Here is a 19,468-nt window from a genome sequence, read left to right on the forward strand (position 1 = left end):
TTAATAGTCAGAGCCTTGAGAATGGGTTATCCTGTATATTTCAGGTTGTAGGCAACATTCTTTTAGTGATCAGCTTATAGCAAAAGCAGTATAATACAAAGGTTAACATAGAAGAAACAGATCTAATATGGAGTCAGATTTATTCTTCCCTATTACAATACGACTTATAAGAAATAAGCTTCAGTTTGACAAGTTGACTGCAACTGTAATTAGAGTGCTTGGGAAAAGACCTGATTGGAGTTGGATGAAAAAAATTGGAAATGAGGAATAAAGATAATGACTTTAGACCCTTCTTTCAGGAGACATGATTTTAAAGGGAAGCAGAGAAGTGAAGGATAGCTGGAAATTTTAAGGGGCATATTTTAAATAGCGGACAGTTTAAAAACTCATTTACAAGCCAGTATGAATAATACAACATAGAGAAAGTGAGAAATAGATAATGCAAGTAGAAGGGAGATAATTTCAGGAGTGAAATTACTGTGCAGGTGAGCATTGGATCCACAGCATCGTTGTCTCTGTTGACCTTAGATGGCTGCATAAACTTCTTCCGTGTTCACAACAACGGAAACAGTGTTTACATACAGGTGCACATTTTAGATTGGTGATGGAAAGGTGAGGCAGGGCTCATCTGATAATTTCTGTTTCCTCAACGAAATATGGACAAGGTGAAGTGTTTGGACCGGGGTAAAAAAGGTTTAAGGAAAGCAGAGGAGCCATAAAGTAGTCATCTAGGAGAGTGGAGACTAGAACTTGTGACATATGTCTGGCTTCAACATTGTCTCATCAGGGGAAAATGTACCAACCTGTTTTAAGCACACTTGTCACTGAGAGCACATTTTTGATTATTTACCAAGCACCATGCCTTCAATAATAGGACATATTTTGGCTCTCACTCATGGTTATTTTTTGCTCTGATTCAGATACCTAGAAATTTCTTTTATCTTGCTCTTCATCACATTTCTTCATTTAAAAACATTTTTTCAAATTATATTTTATTTTGCATTTCCATGTGTTTGTGTAGCAGGAGAGTTTCCCAAGTGTTTTCAAGGGAAATGGAAGTAGAACTTCTATTTCTCTGAATTTCAATTTCATCATTTATGAAATGGTAGTAATACTTACTTGCAGAATTGTGGTTAAGTATTAGAAATGACATGTATAAAATATTGACCCTTAAAAGACAATCAATAAGTGATAGTTGTAATTATTATTACCACTAAATATTATTCTTTTGTCTAAAAAGACAAAAGACCTTGCTTCTACTCGCTTTTTTTCTTAAAGTTATTTTCTGAAACTCTGAAACTGTATTTTTAAACAAATACTTTTTAATAATAATTTTAATGTACCACAGTGTTCCTAAGTTTCTTATGTATTAGTTTATTTGGAATATAAAATATCTTACCAAATGAAAATTTATTTGTATTTTGGGTTATATAATGTTTTAGGGCCTTGATAATATAATATTTGAGAGAGAACAGACTTCAAATAGAGAGTGTATTTCCTTACGAGACTTTATTCTTATTACACAAGCAAATTTATAATTAACAATATAATTTGAAAAACCTAGTAATAACAATAAGGAAAAGCATGGAATAAAAAAGCCAACATATAACTTGAAAGGGATTTTTGAAAACTTTCACAGTATTTTTCATATTCTCTTTGTCTACTAACATATTGCTGAAGACTACAATGTTTTGAGGTAAAGTGTTATATCAGCTTGAGTAACTAATATTAAGACATGCTAATCATATAATTTTAGTGTCAGTCTGGAGTTTTTCTTCCCCAAATTAGAAAAGCCAGGGCTATGTTTGGTATTCCCTAAAAGAATGTGAATACTACCAAAATCAGTGTTCAATGCTTAAAGGAGAAATACGAAATATGAAACATTGACATAGTGAATCTTTATTCCATATCCTCTTCCATGTTGCTCTGCTCTAGGACATGCATCTCCTTTTCAGGTAATAACCCATATTCATTTAGGAAAGACTCCACATCCCCAGTAAAAAATTCTTCAGCCAGCTGTTCAGTAACACTAATGAAATTGCTTAGGAGTTCCCCACCTTTGTAGACAAGCAGCGTGGGGAGTACATCTGAGGAAAAGCGGTCTCCGGCACCTGTATTAGAAGCCTTTATTTTACAAAACTTGACCATAGGGTATTCGGCTGCAAGGCATATCAAGCTACTGTTTAGAGCATCACAGCCCTTAATACCATCTTCATAAATATGAACAACGATAGTGGTGATTTTCTGTTCCTTTTCAATGGTTTCCAGGAATTGCTCCCCAGATTCCAGCTCATACACAAACCCATATCTAGGCCCAAAACTCAGCTTCTGGTGCATATCCTGCATACACTGTCTGCGGTATTTACGAAGGCAATTTTCATCTTCTTTGTCTTTGTGGATTAGTTCATATTCTTGAACGCTCATCTGGGAATAGATGAAAGAAATGATAGAGATCAATCAGTCAGAAATTTGTATTCCTTATACATAACAAACCTGTTCTCAACTTTAAGAGTTTGCATTTGCTGTCTCCTCTACCTCCACGGGGTCGCAAAGAGTCGGACGCGACTGAGTGACTCACTTTCACTACCTCCTGAGGTGGCCTTTTCTTCCACCTCATTTGTTCAAATGTCACCTTCTTTGATTATTGTACCTAAAAGTGTCCCTGCCCCACACTTAGTACCCCTTTTGCTTTATTATTTTTCTTCATAGTAATAAATAATACTTGATATCATTATATATATTTATTTGTCTCATATTAGTTTTCCTAACTTTTGTGTTCTGTGGGGGCAGGAGTTTTTTGTGTGTCATTCATCACTCTCTAATATGTTTTGTGTCTGGCCCATAATAGAGGTTCAGTAATTATTTCATGATTAAATGCATACATTAGTATTGCTGAATATAGTTGAGCTGTGAGATGGTCGTGGAATATTCCAGTTTGGGTGAAAAAAAACCCAGCAAGGTCTACTTTAGAGTGACTTTCATAAAACTGTAAATACACACATGTGCACACAAGTGCCTGCACACTCATTTAAATGGGTCCCCAACAAATGCCTTTGGACATTATTGCCTCCTCAACAAAAGTTGTTTAAAAGATTTTGTCTAATCACTTACTGGTTTTTTTGGAATCTGTAGGATGGCATTTAAGCAAGACAGCTTTTACCAACATTTGGAGTTCACCAGATGAGCCAGAAGACTGGTGGCATCACGACCAGCCAAAAAGTTCTGGGAAACGCGAGTTTGGGGGCGCCACCCCAGATCTACTGAATCAGAATCTGGCAGGGTGAGGCTGAGTGAGCCATGTTTAAACAAGCCCTCCTGGTGATTTGTATGCACTGGTTTAGGCTAAAATGAGAAAAGACCTAACTTCTATTTGCAAGACAGCTACTTTTCACTGCAGCTGGAATATAAAATTACCTGCAGAGGCTTTCTTAATTGCAATGTCATTATGATTTAGGCAATAGAATTTTAAACACCCTCTCCCTTCACACACACACATGCACACACACACGATGGGAGTGTGTGTTGATGGGATATAGTGTGATTAATTGATGTGGAGCAGCCCAGAACCATGGAAGTTGGGTGACCTCCAAATTCATGGAAAATTTGCTATTTATTAGATAATTTATATAGATTATTTTCTTGATCTTCACAATAAACTTATGAGGTAGGTTTTTTATAGAAGATACCAGGATTAAGTAGAAATATCTGGTGCTTTCGTTGTTCTCTTGTTTCTTCCTCCTATATTTGTTTTTCTAATGTCCTTATTCTCTTTTTTTTATCTCATTCTTCTTATCATATTATTTTTTCTGCTTTAAGTTTGTCTTTCCAAATTAATTTATTTTAACCCTAACCATTGTTAAATGTTTTGTATAATTTGTAAGTTGCTATCATGCTGCTGCTAAGTCGCTTCAGTCGTGTCCAACTCTGTGCGACCCCATAGACGGCAGCCCACCAGGCTCCCTCATCCCTGGGATTCTCCAGTCAAGAACATGGAGTGGGTTGCCATTTCCTTCTCCAATGCATGAAAGTGAAAAGTGAAAGTGAAGTTGCTCAGTTGTGTCCGACTCTTAGGGACCCCATGGACTGCAGCCTACCAGGCTCCTCCGCCCATGGGATTTTCCAGGCAAGAGTACTGGAGTGGGGTGCCATTGCCTTCTCCGAAGTTGCTATCATAGTTCTCTGTTAAACAGACTGAACCACAAATACTGATTTACATACACATTATATACTAAGAGACAAATGAGAATTTTTTAAAATGCTCCTTTAAAAAAAATCATGGATATATTGCGGCTTATTCTGCTTACCTTCTTCCTCCTCCTTGGAAGGAGGAAGCTGAGAACTGTCAATGAACCCCACCCTTCCACTTAACCAATATTGTCAGTTTGGTCAGTGTCTTTTTGTACTTTTTTACATATATGCTCATATAATCATTTCAGCATAAATACAAATACAGTGTTTGTTTTCTATTGCTCTAGAAAATGGTATCACATAACTTTCTGCATCTTGCTTTCTCATATTGTGGAACTACCTCTAAGTCAGATCATGTATTTGTAACTCATTCTTTTAACAGTTGCCTATGATGACTTCATAGGCAAAGGCATTTACTGCATTTCCCACCCCCACCCCTGCTTTTTTTTTTTTTGCTAATACAAACAATACTTTAATAAAAACATATTGTAGATTGTTAATAATAAATAATAGATTTTTTTCTTATCTTACCTTTCTGCTGAATCTTTCTTTTGAGTCTTTGTCATCTCTACTCTGAGGAGAAGACATTTGTCTGAGAATCTCCTTCTTGCTGGGTGCAACTGAATCACTATCTTCACTCTCCAATTTAAACTTTCTCCAGTCATTTATTACTCCTTTGGGTCCTGGAATAAAATTTAAAGCAAACTGTCTCCCCTTTCCATGTTTCTTCCCTTTCTCTCTTCCTTCCTTCCTTTCCTCATTTATATAGCTAAATTTATCAATCTTCCTTTGTGATTTCTTGGTTTTGTGTTATACTTAGAAGGTCACTGTCATTATGAAATTAGTTTTCATGGATTTTTGTTTAGTATTCATATAAATTCATTCAAACTCCTGACTAAATCTAAAAATTGTGTATGATTATTAAACAGAGAAGGGAGTATTACTTAAATAAGATTCAAAAGAGTTAAAAGAAACTTGAATTTAAAAATTTAAACCATGCTATTTGACTTTTAAACTCTTGCTAGTGGTATATAGACAGCCACACACAATTTAACAGATCAAGAAAACAGGCTTTGGATAAAATGAAGTCTTAGTTATTCTGGAAGAATCTTGAAATCAATTTTTACGGGGAGGGAGGTGGGCAGGGGGTTCAGGATGGGGAACACGTGTACACCCGTGGCAGATTCATGTTGATATATGGCAAAACCAATACAATATTGTAAAGTAATTAGCCTCCAATTAAAACAAATTTATATTTTTAAAAATTATTGTATTTTTTAGATTCAAAAAATTAAAATTGAAAACTCAATTTATTTATTTTTCTTTTGGTTTTCTATTGTTTACAATGGCAAAGAAAGCCCATAGTGGGAGAAATTAGGAGAGAAGAAAAGTGGCTTACGTGTAGTGTAGATAGAGAGGTTTTATGACAGACAGCAAGAAATTCTCAATAATCAGTGTTTTTCTCTTTCTTTGATATCTAATTAAAATTGTTTCAAAAGTATTCGATTTCACATTAATTTATGCAGTCAAATATTTTTTAGATGATTCCATCAACCCATTCAAAGGTATTACTTAAGTTTCATACTGAGTAATGACAATAAGAGATCTCCAAATTTAATTTTAAGTCTACAATTGTTTTTTTCTTCTGACTTTGCTTACCTGTATGTGAGGCCTGTCCTTCAAAGTCTTCCTCCAAACTTTTGCTTTTTGCTTTTTCCATTTTAGAGATTTAGTTTTGATATGATCTATAGGATAAACAAAGAAGTAATGATGACAGATGAATTCTAGGAGAAATAGATGTATATATATTCTGCTGCCAGGTTCCATGTAAGTTAAGGGTTGTGACTAAGTGATATGGTGTTTAGCATTCTGCCTACCTCGTAAAAGGACATTAATTTAGTATTTGGGTCATTAAAGATATTTTGACCTAAGAATTTTACATAATTTATAGTTTGTCTTTACTTAAAAAGGCTTCAGTTTAGGTCTGTGTACTTAGTATTATTTATTACTGATTTTCTTTTTTATTACTATCTGTTATCAAATTTCATAAGATTATAATCATTTTATATAGTAATAATGTTTTAATTAATAATAATTACATACTTACTATGAACACTTGTATGTGCCTGGCGAAGTATCAATCATTTTATGTGTCAAAAGTCACTAATTCTCACACAGCCATATGTAGCAGGAACATTGTTAACACCATTTTATAGGCAAGGAAGCTAAAGGACCGGGAGTTTAAGTTTTACTAGCTTAAGATCACATAGTAAGTGGTAGAGCACGAATTTGAACCTACTTTTGATTTTAGAGCTGAGTCTTAAAGCATTAACTTTTAAATGGAAGTTAAGATACTGTGTCATTTTTTCTCAGTATGGTTTGACAAATCCAGCTTCTAAATTGGCATTCACTATTTTTGATCTTAAGGAACAGTGCAATTTGAAGCCTTATACCCTAACTGCTGTCCATACCATAAAGCATGTTTTGGTGATGTCACCCACCAACCAAATGGAAGCAACCAGTAACTATGCCTATAGAATTTTGAGAAGCTAAAATAAATTGTCACAAAATCCACTGAAAGCATGTGAAGTTTTATTCTTAGGAACCTCCTTGATGCCCTTGTGTAGAATTTATTTATTCTTAGTTCACATTTAAATCCAACTTATTTGCCTATTTATCTTTCCATTATCTGGAAAACTCTAATATACATACTAACACATACCCTAAGAAAGTCTCTATAGTTGTGATTTTCTTGAAATTTTCAAGTCAGGGGAGGATAAATAACGGGGGGATATACTCTCTTTTTACTTTTTCTCCCTCTTCTACTCTTTCCCCTTTGTCTTTTTCTTTCAAAGTCAGTTTTAAGCAGTGATATCATCCAGCTTATGTGTTGATCCCCTCTTAATTTTTTGTTGATAGACACTGAGCTTGGTCTGTTTGGTGCTTTCCCAAGGCACAGAATGGTAAACCAGAACTCTTTGTCTCAATTCCTTTCTTGCTGAGACTTTGTCCCCCAACATTTGTACTGGCATCTTAATTTTATTGTTTCCCTCATTACAATTCCTACCCAGAATCACTGGAGGTCAAAGGTCTTTGCCAGTTTGATTGCCAATTTGAACAAGAAAAGACTTTTAAGAAAAAGCAGTCAAGGGGATGCCGGTCTATTCCACAGTATATATGTGACTATAAATATACAACTGATAAAGAATTAATCTTCAAAATATGCAAGCAGCTCATGCAGCTCAATACCAGAAAAATAAACAACCCAATGGCCCAAAAATGGGCCAAAGGACTAAACAGACATTTCTCCAAAGAAGACATACAGATGGCTAACAAACAGATGCTCAACATCACTTATTATTAGAGAAATGCAAATCAAAACCACAATGAGGTACCATCTCACACCCATCAGAATGGCCGCCATCAAAATGTCTACAAAGAATAAATGCTGGAGAGGGTGTGGAGAAAAGGGAACCCTCTTACATTGTTGGTGGGAATGCAAAGTAGTACAGCCACTATGGAGAACAGTGTGGAGATTCCTTAAAAAACTGGAAATAGAACTGCCTTATGATCCAGCAATCCCACTGCAGAGCATACACACTGAGGAAACCAGAATTGAAAGAGACATGTGTACCCCAATGTTCATTGCAGCACGGTTTGCAATAGCTAGGAAAGGAAGCAACCTAGCTGTTGCTTCCATGCAGATGAATGGATAAGAAAGTTGTGGTACATATACACAAAGGAATATTACTCCACTATAGCAAAGAACACATTTGAGTCAGTTCTAATGAGGTGGATGAAACTGGAGCCTATTATACAGAGTGAAGTAAGTCAGAAACAAAAGCAACAATACAGTATATTAGTACATATATATGGAATTTAGAAAGATGTAATGATGACCCTATATGCAAGACAGCAAAAGAGACACAGATGTAAAGAACAGACTTTTGGACTCTGTGGGAAAAGGTGAAGGGGGGATGATTTGAGAGAATAGCACTGAAACATGTACATTACCATGTGTGAAATAGATCACCAGTCCAGGTTCGATGCATGAAACAGGGCACTCAAAGCTGGTGTACTGGGACAACTGAGAAGCATGAGATGGGGAGGGAGATGGAGGGAGGTTCGAGATGGGGAGACACATGTACACCCATGGCTGATTCATGTCAATGTATGGCAAAAACTACCACAATATTGTAAAGTAGTTAGCCTCCAATTAAAATAAATTAATTAAAAATAAATAACTATAATAGATAATTTTAAATTTGAGTAAATTTAGTTATGAAAAAGAATAAAAGAAAATGAAAATAAGAGAAAACAGAAGTAAGTAAATGCTGTTGGACAAAAGAATCCACTTAATTACCTACTGGAATTACTTAAAAGTAATTTTTGCATCTAAGAAAAATTAATATACATTTTCTTCAGAAGAACAAAGTAATGGAAACTGTTTGATAACTTCAATAGTTATTTAGTCCTCAGAAAGTTGGTTTCAAGCTAGTTTCTCTGTTTTTTTGTTAAATTGGTATTTCAAATAAATGACAATGAAAGGGCTAGTCACTTTTATTTTGCAAAAGTAAATTGATTATTTGGGATAGCTACTATTTACAACAAATGTACATAAGTTTAAGAAAACCTATGTGAAATTTTACTTCACATGGTGAAGAGAGAGAAGCATCCTGCTTCTTAACCTGTTTCTTGCCAACCTAGTTGGCAATCTAGTGGAGAAAAAAGAAATTTCAGTTTTCAAAAAGACTTTCACCAATTTCAAGGAATTCTTTTACTGAAAAGATAATCCAGTTACTTGGGGGAAAACCTGATCCATTGATTGGATTAGTCTATGTTAAGAGTAGACTGTGGGGGTCTTCACTGGTGGTCCAGTAGTTAAGAATCCTCCTTGCAAAGTAGGAGACCTGGGTTTGATCCTGGGGAACTAAGATCCCACATGCTGCAGGACAGGTAAGCCCACACACCTGCACACCACAACTACTGAGCCTGGCTGCCACAACTAAAGAGAAGCCTGTGAGCTGCAACTGAGACCCACCACAGCTAAAAAGAAAAGAATAGACTATGGGCCAGCCTTTTCTCTGGACTCTGAGTTACGTGAAGAACAAAACTCATCTAGTATGGCATTCACAAATTCTAAAACTTAAGTAAGCCAAGTTGCCTGTGTAGTAAAAGATAGAGTCTATTCCTTACCTAATGCCTCCATTTGAGTTAGAGGGCTTCCCTGGTGGCTCAGAGGTTAAAGCGTCTGCCTGCAATGAGGGAGACCAGGGTTCGATCCCTGGGTCGGGAAGATCCCCTGGAGAAGGAAATGGCAACCCACTCCAGTACTCTTGCCTGGAGAATCCCATGGACAGAGGAGCCTGGTAGGCTACAGTCCACGGGGTCGCAAAGAGTCGGACACGACTGAGCGACCTCACTTTCACTTTCACATAGATTGGTAAAATTTACAACAGAGACAGAAATTGGAAAAAAAATTGGAAGAGATGTATTTGCTTGAAGACACTGTAGAGGAAGACACAAGCCTATTAGTTATTGATAAGTTTGAGCTGCTGCCGCTGCTAACTCACTTCAGTCGTGTCTGACTCTGTGCGACCCCAGAGACGGCACCCACCAGGCTCCATCCCTGGGATTCTCCAGGCAAGAACACTGGAGTGGCTTGCCATTTCCTTCTCCAATGCATGAAAGTGAAAAGTGAAAGTGAAGTCGCTCAGTCATGTCCGACTCTTCGAAACCCCATGAACTGCAGCCTACTAGGCTCCTCCATCCATGGGATTATTCAGGCAAGAGTACTGGAGTGGGGTATACCTGTTCACATCCCCTTCATCAACTTACTCTGAGGTTTTCTGATTATCTCAAATAATTTATTCTCTTCAAAATTTGCTTTTGTATCCTAAAATTAATCCAATTAGTATTTGGAAGGTGCTTAGATGCTTGCACATGGTAAGTGCTATGTAAATCTATAAAATAAAATAATTTCTATATATTTCTATGTATAATAGTCATTTAAAAATATGATCAATATTTAATTTGCAGTGGTATTATTAGTAGCTAAAAAATTCCATGTCTACTTTAGGTTAAAAGGATTTAAAGTAATAATAGGATTTTATAAGACTTTGTGTTATTATAAACACAATAATATTGTAAATACAATTATTATTGTAAACAATATTAAATGATGATTTATAGATGTTATTGGGAATAACAGATATGATTGGAAATTGGTGATAAGGTTGAGCAAGAAGACAAAAAAATCTGCCACCTTCCCTAAGATTTACTGTGGTTCAAGAATTACTCTATTTTCCATATGATATATTATAAAAATCTGTGTTAGTGTTCTTTATTATTTCAGACAGTTATAATACTGTTTCAATTAATAAAATCTGTGTTAAGTAAAAATTGTGTTTGGATGACCTTTGACAGACTACCATTCAAATGAGTACTACAAAACTCTTAAAAGTAAAAATAATATTGGCGAGAAATAGAATTTAAAAGTATAATTCTACCAAGTTAGGTTTTATTTTTCTCTTAGTTTAGGATTTAATAGTATGTTAAAATACTAGCTTATATGGGATAAGATTTTATGTTAAAATAGTAGCTTATATGGGATAAGATTTTTCAAACTACGTCTTCAAAATTCTAACACCCCCCATCCATGGTTTAGTAATTACTAAGAAATAAAATGTGACAATTTAAAACAATTTTTCTTTTAGTTCCTGTTTTGCACAAAATAGTGATCTGGAATAGAAAGGAAGTGAGTAAAATTCTTAAATATTTGCTTTTAAAATCTCTCTAAAAACCTCAAATCCACCCTTAGAATATTTCATTGTTGTCATTACTCCTGTTCACATGAAACTGTGATGACATTCATTAGTCATTTCATATATGTTGATTTAATCTAATCAAAATATCTAGTTTAGAACTGACTATAGAGTCTCAGTGTTCCTAAAGAAGAGCTTTGCTTTCAATACGAACTGTTGTAATTTACTGGTGAGTTTTCAAATAGTGTGATCCTCTCATCACTGAACCTTAAACTCATTTCTGTCCTAGCATTCACAACAGTTTCTAGAACTTATCTTACATGCTTCATTACTGTAAATTCTTCTAGGACAAAGACTATCTTTACTTGTCACTGTCTTACTTCTGATAATTGTTTCACATGTTGTAAAAAAAAGTCCATAAATGACGGCAGCAATTTAGAAAGAATCTAAGTGGTATGTCCACTTTATATACACACTATTTTAAATGTTCACAAAACCTTTTCCTCATTTTTCAGATGTGAATTCTCAGGCTCTGAGAGATTCAGTGACTTGCCAAAGCTCACAGAGGTAGTATGGAGTAGATAGAACTCAATTTCAAATCCAGGTTTCTCTGACTTCCAAATTTCTAAAATCCTTGTTTTTTTCCGCTATTCAATAACATGCTCAATGAATGAATGAATTAATGAAACAAATCCACCTAATTTTTGTATAAGTATTAAAACCAAGATGAGAATATGAAAAATAACAAATCAATAAGTCACTATGTCCTTATTCTTTGAGATAATACTTATTCTAATGATATATTTCTTGAGATAGTATATATTTGAATTATATATTTCTTGAGATAGTATTTATATGAATTATATATTTCTCTGCTTTGGATTAAACCTCATTCATTTATACTAAATGTAATAGAAGAGTCTGTTTATTTCAAGTTTTCTGAATAAATTCTAAATGACTGATAATGACTCTGGAAAGTTAATGCAAAAGACAAAATGGCTTTGCCTGCTGTTGGTTCTTGACAGTCATACATATTGCCTGAGAATTTATCATCAATCCTGTGTCTCTGATCACTGATAAAAGCAAGTGTAATAGGCAATATGCTTCAGTTTCGTATCAAAATAAAACTGCAAAATGCTCTTTATAGAACTACTCTCGCTTGTGTAGCAAAATTATGGAAATGTTGCACTGATCTTGGTGTTGAGATTTGTGTAGCAAAGTGAGATACTTCACTCTAAGACTCATCTCAACCATTTTAAGATAATTAATTCTACATTCCAAACAATGACATTTGAATTTTTCAATGTGAAAGTGAAAGTGTTAGTCGCTCAGTCGTGTCCAACTCTTTGCGACCCCATGGACTGTAGCCCGTCAAGCTCTTCTGTCCATGGAATTCTCCAGGCAAGAATCCTGGAGTGGGTTGCCATTTCCTTCTCCAGGGGATCTTCCCCATCCAGGATTGAACTCAGGTCTCCTGCATTGCAGGCAGATTCTTTACCATCTGGACACCAGGGAAGCCTTTTTAAATGTAACTGAAGAAACAGTTCTATGGCTTCAGCAATCTTTAAGAGCAAATTCAAAAATTAAGCCTGTTTCTTAGTCCTGTTTTTATGTAGCTCAACTTTTATATAAAATCTTCTCAACGTGTGGCATATGTTTACAAGCTAACACTTTAGTCTTTAAAACTTTATACCACTTTTCTACTTGTAAAAAATCACGTATAAACCTAGTTTACTGGTGACTTAGTCTGCTAGGACTGCTATAACAAAATGTGACAGACTTTGAAGCTTAAACAACAGAAATTTATTTTCCTACATTTCTGTAGGCTAGAAGTCTCAGATTAAGATTGATTTCCGGTGAAGCCTCTCTTACTGGTTTGCAGAAAGTCACCTCCCTGTGTTATTAAATGATACAGAGAGCTGGAGTTCTGACATCCCATATTGTCAGGACATTAATCCTATGAATCAAGGCCCTACCCTCATAACCTCATTTAACCATTAATTATTTCCTTATTAATTACTTATCTCAAAATGCCATTACATTTGGAATTAGGTCATCAACATATGAATTTGGAGGGATACAGTTGAGTGCATAGCACCTGACTCTTAATTGTAAAGCATTATCTAAATTATATAGATTCTGGCCACTATTTCTGTCCTTCTATATGGCCTGTCTTTTCCTTACATTGTAAAGCTTTGGTTTGGGGCCTCAGCATTTCTCACATTTCCCCAACTATCCTTTAAGAATGGCAGGTAGGGAAATGAGGCATAGTTAGGATTATGTTGCCCATTTTTTAGATTGTTTATTAGTTTTTTTCTCTGCTCTGGGCCCACATTCCTGGGATGCCACAGAGATCCTTTAAAAATATAGGCCAGGAAACTCCTACCTATCAAATAATACAAGTGCCAGTTATTTTCTTGGCCAGTCTTGGGGTTGTTCTGATGTCTGTGGAAAAATATTGATGTTCTATGCTAACTACCCATTGGGTTTAGCAGGTAAAGAATGGTACAGGTGGCTCAGTGGTAAGGAATCGCCTGCCAGTGCAGGAGATGCGGGAGATGCCGATTTGATCCCTGGGTTGGGAAGATCCTCTGGAGTAGGAAATGGCCACTCACTCCAGTATTCTTGCCTAGCAAATTCCATGGACAGAGGAGCCTGCAGGGCTGCAGTCCACATGCTAACTACGATACAATACAATCTATTGTGTTAAAAAATAGATCAGAAGAGTGATACATAGACTTTGTTTAGAATGTATGGGTTCACCTTGGTTTAGGTCAGATTAAGTAACTATAGTGCACTTAAGAATACACTGTTTATCAGTATTTTCCATACAGAGGGAAAAATTGTCTTAAGCATTTCAATAAGTATTATTTGCTGTTGAGAAATAAAAGGCATAAATGCCAGAGCAGGGGGAAGCCTCCATAGAAATATTCCATTTTATTTACTAGGGCTGAGGTCCAGGTAAATGTGTTTTCATTCCTTTTCTTTTTTTCAATTGTAAGTTAAGGTTTTAGATGCTGTATCCTGACACTGGTTTCTCTAAGTACAAAATAAAGAGATCCAACAAGCAAAGATAAAAATGATCTCGTTTTGACATACATGGCATCTTTCCATGAACATCAAAAATGTAAAAATCACAGAGTATTAAAGAATCTTCACTGTGAAATTTTTGAAATAATTTTTTGTTCTTATTATACAATTAAAAACAAATAGCCTTCCCCCTCTCTTATACATGAATGCATATGTTCCCTTTGGAAAACACATTGAATAAGAAGCTGTTTCAGAGAAGGTGCTGTACTAAAAATGGCATTATTATGTCTGAACATGATTAGCCATGAGATATAAATAACTGACTGGGAATAAAGTACTGAAGTGCTTGATTAAAATAATTCTTTATCTGAAGTGGGATATACCAAATTATCTATCTTTAAGGCATACTTAGAACATACTGTGCCATTAGGTGGATAAAACCAAGCAAAACTTCTTGGTGAGGAAAGTCTACAGATATTCTCCTTCACCTTCACTTTTGATAGAATTCTAGATTCTGTGTCTTGGTCTGTACTCCATAAAGATGATACATCCATGCAGGGCTTCATGTTCTATATTTTCCTACCTTTAACCATACATCTTCTTATATCTTTGCCTTCCTTTGCCACCTTTTTCCAAGGTGACTGTGAGCTAATCTGATCAACTAAGCCAAGCTAATGTTCTCACCAGTGCTACTATATTAATGTCAGATGTTTTAACCCCTGCCGCAACTGTCTTATCAATGTCATATGGGCTCCTGTAGAAAACAGTTCTGCTTTTTCTTTCTTTTCTTAAAAAAAGTGATTAGTGGTGGAAATTTCACATCAGATAGGTCTGACGGCACCATGTCAGATCATGGAAGCTATTACTGGACTTGTGAAGACATCATTATCTCTCAGATCACAAAAGTAACTGATGATTTCACTCAAGCCACAATTTCCTCTTTCTCTACCCCACTCCACTATTTTATGTACTGACTATGAATTGGAGATTTTTAGTAAGAATTAAGTGGTCTTGGTTTAATATTAATATAGGATTTTATGGCTCACATCAGTTAATTTCTTGAGTTACTCTCTAACTGGTTTGTTTATATATATCTTCTACCCAATGAAGAATTAACTTCTTGTGGGCAAAACCATGCATTGCAATGCTTCCAAGTGACAGTATAGCATAATGATTAACAACACATAAACTCTTAGGTTCAAATCTAGTTCTGCCTGTTACTGGGTATGTGATGTTGATCAAATCACCAAATTCTCTGTGCTTTCCTTTTCTCTATCTGTAAGATTGGAGTGATCAAATAGTGTCTACCTCAAACAACTGTGTAAAGATTAAATGATATAAAATGTATAATATTTAGTAGTAGGCTTTGCAGGTGGCTCAGATGGTAAAGAATTTGCCTGCAGTATAGGAGACTTGGGCTCGATCCCTGGGTCAGGTCTTGAAGAAGGGAATGGCTACCCACTCCAATATTCTTGCCTGGAGAATTCCATGGAGAGAGGAGCCTGGTAGGGCTACAGTCCACGGGGTCACAAAGAGTTAGACATGACTAAGCAACTAACGCTTTCTTTCTTTTTTCACTTAAATGATAATTAGCAAGTAATTAAAATTTTTAGGTACTAGAACCAAATATTTAAAATTCAGTTCAGTCGCTCAGTCGTGTCTGACTCTTTGCAACCCCATGGACTGCAGCATGCCAGGCCTCCCTGTCCATTACCAACTCCTCGAATTTACTCAAACTCATGTCCACTGAGTCAATGATGCCATCCAACCATCTCATCCTCTGTCGTCCCCTTTCTCCTCCCACTTTCAATCTTTCTCAGCATCAGGGTCTTTTCAAATGAGTCAGTTCTTTGCATCAGGTGGCCAAAGTATTGGAGTTTCAGCTTCAGCATCAGTCCTTCCAATATAGTCACACTAATATAAATTTTATTTGTAATCAATATGTATATGCACTTCTTATGTCTAATTAGCTCCCTCACCCAAATACATGTGCATATGTATATGTGTTGTGTGTGTATGTACATAGCCACACACATGTTATGCATTTATCTCAAAGCTGTTTTATTCTCTTATTTCATTACTGACTAAGATCCTTTACCATACACTTTGACTTACTTCTAGCAATGTCTGTTTGCCACACGGCATTTAAGAGTGTGAAACCTGAAAAGGAGATCAATTTGAAGTCATGAAGTATGGGCTAATAAAATGTACATGAAATTGCCTTGAAAACAATAGTAAAAAGATTTTCTAAAGATGCGTACATAAGTGGAAAATGGGAGATGATTTTAATTTGAATGTGACACACTTGTTTTCCAGTGAATTACTTCTCTACTTCTAATTTTTTTTAACTCATAAGTGATTTTCTCTTTAAATTTCAGCATTTATATCACAGTGACTCATATATTTTCTGAATTTCAGTTGTCTAGTGGAGTAGGACTTTGCAGAGACAATAACAGCACTCAGGATTTCTGTTACCACTTCTAGTCTGTCTAGCTGTTAATTTTGGGGGGAGGTCAACTTTTATATTTTTACATCATAAGGAGAGCTTTCTTTAAAAATAAATCCCCAGAAAGATGAGCGGAATATGGGACACACCATCCTCAAAATGGCTGTAACAAACAATGCTGAACAAATGATTGGCTCTAAGCAAATACTCTTCCTTTCCCTTACATATGAAACTCAAGTATTGATACTATTGAAAACATCCCTTACTTTATTACTTTTTTCCTCTGTTGTGTCTAAAGTTTATGATAACATTGAAAGAAGAACTGTAATAGGAACTTTAATGCAAGACACTGCAGAGCAGATAGAATGTTTTCTCAGCTTCTAACTTTCTCAAATAGTTTTGATTTTTCAACAAATGAGACAGGGCAAGTGGAAGATGTAGGGAAGCTTTGAACAATTTGTATCCCAGGAAGGTATAACAAATAACAATCTATTTCTCAACTAGTATCATCAGTAAAAAATATTCTTGGAAAATAGGAGCTTTCAAATTATAACTGAATTATTGTTCCTAACAAATGAAGAAGACATTAACTTATCCAGGTTTGCTCTTATTGCATATAGATATTTTCTTACTTGTTCTGAAAAGAAATAGAAATGTCAAAATCCTATGGGAAATTCAGAGCAGATATATCTTGTATCTTGTAAAAGCACTATACCAGGACATACAATTTGAATTCTGTTATAGACATCACAGATGGTTTATATATACATATATATTTGACAGCAGAGAAGAAAATGGCAACCCACTCCAGTGTTCTTCCCTGCAGAATTCCATGGACAAGGGAGCCTGCTGGACTGCACCCCATGGGGTTGTGAGGAGTCGGACATGACTGAGTGACTAACACACATATTTGACAACAGCTTATGTAACATTAAATCCAGTTTATAAACATAATATTTAGGCAAAAAATTACTGTGATGAGTCAGGTGATGTTTAAAATTTTTTCTAGCTTTAACATTAGGTAATTCTAAGTAGCATGAATAATGGTCAAATATATATATATTAAATATACATATAATAAATATATATTATGTGTATTCAAATATATATTTAAAGCTTAAATATATATATATATATATATATATATATATATACACACTGTATATCTTTGCAGTTAATAAAAATGTTCCATGGAAAAAGAATGGGAAAACCTCACTATATGCATTTTCATGATGCAAACTGTTAAGTTTTATTAGTAATAATAATCACCTCCACAGGAGTAAAATGCAAAAAAAAAAACAAACCCAAAAAACAATTGAGAGGAAAATTTTACCTAATTTAATAAATCTCAATAAACCCCTTTATTTTTTTTTTTAATTTCTCATTAAATTCTTGAAGTAACCTTCTGAAACAGACATTATTATCCTTAAACATTAAGATAACAACAAAAAATATAATATTAATAAGAAAACCCAGGAACACACAATTGGTTAAGTATTTGGTTCAGAGATCTGAGAATGCTTTAGTGCTAAACGCTAATACTTCCTTTCACAGCTTTAGGAATCAACTTCACAAAGTGTAAGGAATCATCACTTCTTTCCTTCAGTTCACCCTTCACTCAAAGGAAGGACTGAAGAATTGTAAATTTCAAAGTTAAGTCCTCTATTCATGGTTTTAACTTTCTAGAATATCATATTCAAAATTGTGTGTTTACTCTGAACTTAATGAAGATGACTTGTGCAAATCACTTTAAAAGGGAAAGATATACAGTACTTAGGGTCTTCTCAGGTGGCTCAGTGGTAAAGAATTTTCCTACCAATGCTGGAGACGCAGGAGAAGCAGTTTAGATCCCTGAGTCCGGAAGAGGCTTAGAGGAGGAAATGGCAACACACTCTAGTATTCTTGCCTGGGAAATCCCATGGACAGAGGAACCTGGTGGGCTGTTACAGTCCATAGCATCGCAGAGTCAGACACGACCAAGCACACATTCACACACCGTATTTAATTATCTTCATAATGGATAAATATTACTTAATGTTACTTAGAAATATTTTTAAAGAACCACAATAATATATAAATAGTGAAATCATTATTTCCCCCCTAAGGTAAAATTTTTAAAATTATATTATCAAGAAGACTACCTGCAGACTCACAGTTTAGTTTTCTGTGCCTGGTGTCCTTGATTGTGTTCAGTGGATAAGAATTACTGTCTGCTAAACTCCTCTTGAAGTGGAACAGATTTAAGCTTAGATTTAAGATCCCTGGATATTGATGACCCTTACAGAAATAGCTCTGAAAAAGTAATAGGATTGAGATAAGAGAATTAACAAAACCTATTCATTAACAGTGAGGCAAAAAAATAAACTGAAAAAAATAGAGCTTCGAGTCCTGTGACAAGTACAGTCTTTGGTCACCAATATTACATTATTTGAGAAGAAGATTATTTCTTTTTAGCATAGGCTGTTAATAATTCTCAGAAATTCACATGTCATTTTCTGAAAGAAAAAATCAGTTTTTCTGATCAAGAAAAAATTTTTTTGATCCAACAGTAATAACTATCCTTCTCAACAACTTCTTTTGGCATAGTCCATCTTTTCCTCTTAAATTGGTCAAACGACCGTTTCTTGTCCCTTTTTAGTGCCCTGAAATGTCTTATGTATTTAAACATCTGCTAGTTCTGATTCTTTTGTTTTGGTGAAAAAAATCATAGAAAAGTCTGAATACAGTGTTTAGTAATGTTTATGACTTTTGCCTTGTATCTTCCATCTGCTTTATCATATCTTTCCTTGTTCTTATTTGTTTCTTTATGGTAGTCACTTCACTTTTCTTCTGTGTGCCATTCAAAACAATGAACTTTAATTCATAAACTATTTACTGACTGCCCCCTCTTTGCTAGGGGATGCTTTCCAAAATGTTATTGCAGTCTTTGGATATTAGACTTTTACAGTGAGCCCGTTGGTTCAAGGCTACCCCATAGAATGGATATTCTATGATCTAAGAGTAGTCAGTCAGCTTATATATAGCTTATCAATTCAGTTCA

At 35.0% G+C, this 19,468-nt stretch overlaps 1 protein-coding gene across 2 annotated transcripts; it reads right to left on the minus strand.

Annotated features, from left to right (window-relative positions):
• Positions 1-1,506: 1,506 nt before the first annotated feature.
• Positions 1,507-18,763, minus strand: PDC (phosducin). 2 transcript variants are annotated; one of them, XM_010813543.4, is made up of 4 exons: positions 18,582-18,763; positions 5,848-5,933; positions 4,720-4,871; positions 1,507-2,424 (listed from the first exon to the last, which is right to left on the minus strand). In XM_010813543.4, exons 2-4 carry the CDS (start codon positions 5,906-5,908, stop codon positions 1,900-1,902), a joined length of 738 nt encoding a protein of 245 aa, XP_010811845.1. In that variant the 5' UTR covers positions 5,909-5,933; positions 18,582-18,763; the 3' UTR covers positions 1,507-1,899. The 2 variants fall into 2 exon arrangements, with proteins under 2 accessions (XP_010811845.1, NP_001159999.1); NM_001166527.1 differs by lacking the exon at positions 18,582-18,763 and having other exon boundaries at positions 1,637-2,424; positions 5,848-5,908.
• Positions 18,764-19,468: the final 705 nt, after the last annotated feature.

Source organism: Bos taurus, chromosome 16 (genome assembly GCF_002263795.3).
Source record: "Bos taurus isolate L1 Dominette 01449 registration number 42190680 breed Hereford chromosome 16, ARS-UCD2.0, whole genome shotgun sequence".
NCBI lineage: Eukaryota > Metazoa > Chordata > Mammalia > Artiodactyla > Bovidae > Bos > Bos taurus.